General features: G+C 40.6%; 1 protein-coding gene across 2 annotated transcripts; it reads left to right on the forward strand.

The window, feature by feature from the left end:
- The first annotated feature begins 2,575 nt into the window (after positions 1 to 2,575).
- Positions 2,576 to 5,144, forward strand: LOC108430210. 2 transcript variants are annotated; one of them, XM_017702544.2, is made up of 3 exons: positions 2,576 to 3,344; positions 4,784 to 4,885; positions 4,974 to 5,144. In XM_017702544.2, the coding sequence occupies exons 1-3, from the start codon at positions 2,699 to 2,701 to the stop codon at positions 5,033 to 5,035; spliced, it is 810 nt and encodes a 269-aa protein (XP_017558033.1). In that variant the 5' UTR covers positions 2,576 to 2,698; the 3' UTR covers positions 5,036 to 5,144. The 2 variants fall into 2 exon arrangements, with proteins under 2 accessions (XP_017558033.1, XP_017558032.1); XM_017702543.2 differs by having other exon boundaries at positions 2,577 to 3,344; positions 4,971 to 5,144.
- Positions 5,145 to 6,159: the final 1,015 nt, after the last annotated feature.

Here is a 6,159-nt window from a genome sequence, read left to right on the forward strand (position 1 = left end):
GAAACACCTGTGGATGTTTTCAGATCTGAAGCAGCTGATGTTCTCCTCTCTCTCAGAGATCAAAGCTTTCAGTGCTGTTTATCTAATGGGGGCAGTTTTGGTGTCGACCAGGTCTTCCAATTTTGGAAACTCCTGATTTCTCTTTTATTTATTTATTCATTTTACTTTCCTTAAGCAAATGAATTATCTTATATCATATCTCCTCAGAAGAATCTTCTTTTGTCCCATTAAAAACTCTTTGAATGGGAACAGAATGTCAGTGTCTTGTTCGAGAGCAGCTTTTGCTGGGTGGACACAGCTGGTGTTAAGATTGGAAGGAAGTAAGAGTGCAGGATATGGGCCCTTTAAAGAGTGGACAAATTAAATAGTAATAGATTTGACATTATATTTATTGTGTTGGAGGTTTTTTTGTATTTTCTGTTAAATATATTTTCTTCTTTTTTATAACATTCAAAGGGTCTCTGACCTTACACTGTCTCTGGGGTGGAACCCTCAGGGCTCCATCTCAGTCCCTTTAGTCAGGGAACATAACTGAACCATAATCCACTGAAATGATCTGTTCTAAGCTGGACTGACTCCACACACCCCGCCTCGCCTCGCCTCCAGGCTTTTACTCTACTGCTCTGTTTTAAAACATTCGGTTATGAAAAGGAACAAATACCAACTTTTCACCTGGAGAACCTGATTTAAGCTCCACAATCAGACCTTAAACCCACTTTAGAACCTTTGAGGGAACATCTACACTGTTTGCACCTTGATGAAGAAAAATGCACCTGAACAGAACCTTCATTTCTAAAAGTGCAGTGATAAGTCAGGAGATGGCGCTGTTACCATTTATGTAGGTATTTACCTCCATTGAATACCCACTATTACATACAAGCACCTATTTCAGAATAAACACTATGTGTATATATATATATATATATATATATATATATATATATATATATATATATATATATATATATATATATATATATATATGAACTTATACATTTTATACGTTTTATGTATCTAATTTATCTAATAGAAAGTATTTTTGCAGTACTTTTATGCTTTATGCAGCTTTAATCTGCTTCACCTAATATCAGTACAGCAGAAAGAGCATTACTTGACATTAATTTCTCAATATAAGAAATAAAATCTTATTCATACTCCAAAGGACACCTCAGTGAAAATCATTGCATACTTAAAAATAGGAGGAAACCAGATCAGAATAAACCGTTGTGTGTTTAAAGGTCAAGGGTAGGTTTGTTCAGGCTGCAGTCAGTTTATCATTAGCTTAGTGCTCTTCTGCACTTATATTAGGAGTGATAAGCACAGGCTTGTTAAAGGACAGACTCCAAACGATAATGAGACTCCAGACACTAATCGATATCATTTCAACTTTTTAGAAGTCAATTTTATACAAAATAATACTAAATATAAAAAAAAAAGAGTACATTCATCAAAGAAAATTTCATTTAATACAATAAAATGTGCACTTTTATTGCTTCATGAACATTTAACACATTTAAGTGCACTTTATTTTTAATGCTCAACTCAGATTTTCAGCAGCTAGACTTTGACTTAACAAAACGATGACAAATCAATACATTTGTTGATTCTTAACTTTTTTTAGTACACCTTTTTTTTATACTTAACTAGCTGGAATTCCACTTTTAACATATAAAAGCCCTGCTAAAAAGGACTATTAGAAACCATTAGATTAATTAGATTAATTAGATTAAAACCTCGTGGTTTTGCTTTCTAATGGAAATTGGCTTAATGGCACTCTTATCCTCATTCATTTAACTTCTTTTATATCTATTGTTTTAATCATGTTTCTTATTTTTATTCTAATTTATTATCTCCTTCTTTTAAATTTGATTAACTTCTTTTAAATCTATTGTTTTAATTATGTTTTTTAAATTTTTTAATTTACATAAATTTTATTTTATTTACATTAATTACATTTTTCTGTGTTTTTTCATTTGTAAAGCACTTTGAATGACCGTTGTGTATGAAAGGTGCTATATAAATAAACTTGCCTTGCCTTGCCTTGCCTAATGGTTTTCAACTAGAAATCCATTAGAATCCATTTGGAAACCATCAGATGCATTTAGAATCAGCCATTGGTGCCCTGTTAAACCATTAGGATCTTTAACATTGTGATCCCAACCCATCAAAAAGCCAAAAACACGTTAGAAAACCATCCGGAACCAACAGAAACACTTAATGGTTGCTATGGGGTTTAGAGCAGGGAGGCCTTCCATGTGAGAATACGTGTAGCCAATAGAGCATTCGCGTATTTCTTCTGCTTTATGGCTTTTAAGTACATTTTAGTACAAGTACTCTAATATTTGAGTAGATTTTATTGCGCCTGTCTGACGTTTAACCGAGTAATAACTAAGTATTCGGTCTGTAGTGGCGAATTTGTGCATTTCTTATCCCACCGCATATAAGGCACTATTTGACACCCGTTTACGGGAAGGTCCCGCCCTCTGTGCGCTCTGATTGGCCAGAGCTGCTTAAACAAGCAGCAATCGTATTGGTGAGCTGCTCGGGAGTATCTTCCGATAGCCAATCAGAGCGTACGAAGGGGCGTGGCTACTCCCAGCTAATCGTGAGTCAGGCTGGATTAGTGCCTGCGAGGTTCATCGAGTGAAAACCACAATTTGTGGGCTTTGGAAAGGAGGACGGCGGCCCGGGATGAGCCATGGCCTCGGATCTGCAGCAGAACAGGGTCCCACCTCCCGCGGAGGAGGAATTCCATCAAATCCTGAAGCAGATCGGTGGGAAGGGGAATGTTTACTTGGTGGGCGACGTGGACAGACAGGATGGTGAATGTAAGTGCGGCTTGATGCAGGAGTTTGTTGCGGAGGTGTTGGCGGAGGTGGACGGCATGAGTGGAAACATCAGCAGAAACGGGGGGCTCGGGTCAGACTGCTGCTCAGGGTCAAAAGGTCAAAGCAAGCCAGAGGTGGGTGCCAGAATGCGGGCTACATCTGATAAAGGAAGGGCCATGCACTGTGCCGTGGTCGTGTTCATGTTCAGGCATGCTTATGTCCGTGATAAAGCCAACCATGTGAGTGTGAGGGAGGTGCTGAAGGATGTTAGGACCAGGACAGAAGGTCATGGAGTGCGGCCTGCCCTGCTTGGGCTGGTTCATGACCACTGTGAAAGCGCAGAAACCGGGGAATCAGTGGAGCTTCTGGAGCAGATGCTGAGGTCAGTGTTCTTTAAACATCCACACGACTCCATCTGGGCTGGACACTTCGTTCCTAAAGCGCCGGACGGAGTGCAGGACATCAGGAGGCACATCTGCAAAGCTGTGCTTTCCGCCCAGGCTGCCCAGTCCACAGGTGAAGTGGGTTATACTTTTGTGTTTTAGTTTGTGACCATCTTACAAATAGATTTTAGTCTCAATGAGACTGACATGGGGATATTTCACAAAGCGGGATCTCTCTGAAAGCTGGATTGTCCTTTTAGACCTAAAGGGGTATTACACCAGTTTTTCAAAATCCTAATTTAGATTCGAGAGAGAGCTTGAACAGGGGTGGTGATGGGAACCGGGCGTCGCCATGACTACAACACAGACATAGACACTTTATTTACCATCCAGAACCACCAGAGAACCCACACGCGTCTTCTGAGCTTATATGGAACGGATGATGGAAAATAGTGGAAAATCTGGAATAATGAGTTTTCTTTGGGGACTATTTTGCCTTAGAACCCTCCCCCATGTATCCCTCCACCATAAACAAATTTTAAAAGTATTTTTAAGGCCAAAATCTTCCTCAAAGCTACTTTCAGGGGAAGTAATAACTTTCTATGAGGAAACTTGTGTTTGTGGGAGTCTGGGGCCGAGTTCATGAACACTTCCTTAAGAAAAAAACTTGTGAAAGTTCTTAAGACAAACGCTAAGAAGTTTTCTTCTGTAGGCTTTGTTGCATTTAACCACATACCATAAATGACACAAGACGCAGTTTGAATTTGTATTAACTGTTTTCATTATTTAGTTTAATCCACTCAGAGGAGCCAAATGGAGGAAAAACACCAAACCAAGCTTTAAAAAAATAAATAAATAACAAGGAAAAGTCCTCCTTGGAAAATATGATAATTGTGGGGTGGCGGACGAGGATGAGGAGCAGCAGAGGCGGCGTCCCAGATAAATTTAGACGCTTGCCTTGTCGGGTCTTATAGCCTGAGTCTGTCGTAAGATTGTGAAAGAATTTAAGAACATAATATTTCCAAGAATAACACTAGTTCCTGGAATTATTCTTAAGAAAATAGTCATTCTTGAGAATTTATTTTAAAAATAACATTTCTAGCAACTTTTTTTCTTAAAATAAGAAAAAAAAATTTAAGGGAAAACACACATTTTAAGAAGATTTGCTTTCTTAAGACACTTTCGTGAATTTCGTGAAGTCACTCTAGAACCGAGCATCTGGTTAAACTGCTCCGATTGACTTTCTATTGGCACGCTGAAATTTTGAGAATGTTGGAATCCCCCTCTGGATTATCCAGTGAAATGATCCATAAATTAAAGTATAGATAAAGTGGAAAAATATCAACTTTAACTTTGTGTAATAGTGACTTTCAGTGCAACACTGATGTGTATTTCATGTCTGTTGGGTCCGGTTTGCATGTCTAGTCCGTTTTTGGTCACAGGATTTGGAGCATTTCCTCAGGCTTGGGAAAGCCAGAGGGGGAAATCAATTTCTGCACACAAGATTTCTTTCATACAACAAACAATTTGCTCTTTGTTGATTGTTTATGCTCTTTGTCGTTATGGCTGCAGACACCAGCCCGGGCAGAAAGGGGCATTTTTTCTGGCGACAGTGTTTTAGGAGAGGACGGCGAGACCGGCATGACACGGCATCAGATGACCAGGTTCAGAAAGGTGAGCTGGAGAGAATCCTGTTCGTCCACATTTGTATATAAACCGATTGCTGTCAGTTTTATTTAAGAGAGGTGTTTAATTTCAGTAGGAAGTGCAGAAAAGAAAGAAGAAGAAATCCCCCTGCAGACGAGAGCCGAGCCACGCTTATGAGGACGAGGGCACCGATGGACAGAATGACCACTGGACCCGTGAAATGTACGCACAGTTCAAACCCACAGATTTATTTGATGACCATATTAAAGGACCAGAGTTTACTCAGCGTTGCTGCTCCCAGCATCTGCTTGATGCTTATCGTTTTGGCTGGATCTCTGACTTGATTGCGTCTTTTTGGATGTCCTTGTTTACACCTTTGACTTATTACGGACAGAAGTGTGGTGCTGGTCAGTCCTTTAACCATCACGGTATTCTATTGCTGACAGACGTCTAACCTCGCTGTAGTCAGTGTAGTCAGGGGGGGGGGGGGTGTGCCTTGCTTAAGAGCACTTCAGTCATGGACTGTCAGCTCAGGGGATCGACCCGGTGACCCTCCAGTCACGAGGCTGGTTCCCTGACCTCCATTTTAAAAATAAGCAGCAACATGAAGTTTGGGCTTTACGTTACGTTTACGTCGCGTCTTCTTCTGTGAGTTTATTGGCTGGTTGAAAGCAGAAATCTGATTACTGTCTGACTCCTGTAGACCTGGAGTTTCCCCATCATCTGATTACTGTCTGACTCCTGTAGACCTGGAGTTTCTCCATTATCTGATTACTGTCTGACTCATGTAGACCTGGAGTTTCCCCATCATCTGATTACTGTCTGACTCCTGTAGACCTGGAGTTTCTCCATTATCTGATTACTGTCTGACTCATGTAGACCTGGAGTTTCCCCATCATCTGATTACTGTCTGACTCCTGTAGACCTGGAGTTTCCCCGTTATCTGATTACTGTCTGACTCCTGTAGACCTGGAGTTTCCCCGTTATCTGATTACTGTCTGACTCATGTAGACCTGGAGTTTCCCCATTATCTGATTACTGTCTGACTCATGTAGACCTGGAGTTTCCCCATTATCTGATTACTATCTGACTCATGTAGACCCGGAGTTTCCCCGTTATCTGATTACTGTCTGACTCCTGTAGACCTGGAGTTTCCCCGTTATCTGATTACTGTCTGACTCCTGTAGACCTGGAGTTTCCCCGTTATCTGATTACTGTCTGACTCCTGTAGACCTGGAGTTTCCCCATCATCTGATTACTGTCTGACTCATGTAGACCTGGAGTTTCCCCATCATCTGATT

This window comes from Pygocentrus nattereri, chromosome 15 (genome assembly GCF_015220715.1).
Source record: "Pygocentrus nattereri isolate fPygNat1 chromosome 15, fPygNat1.pri, whole genome shotgun sequence".
Taxonomy (NCBI): Eukaryota; Metazoa; Chordata; class Actinopteri; order Characiformes; family Serrasalmidae; genus Pygocentrus; species Pygocentrus nattereri.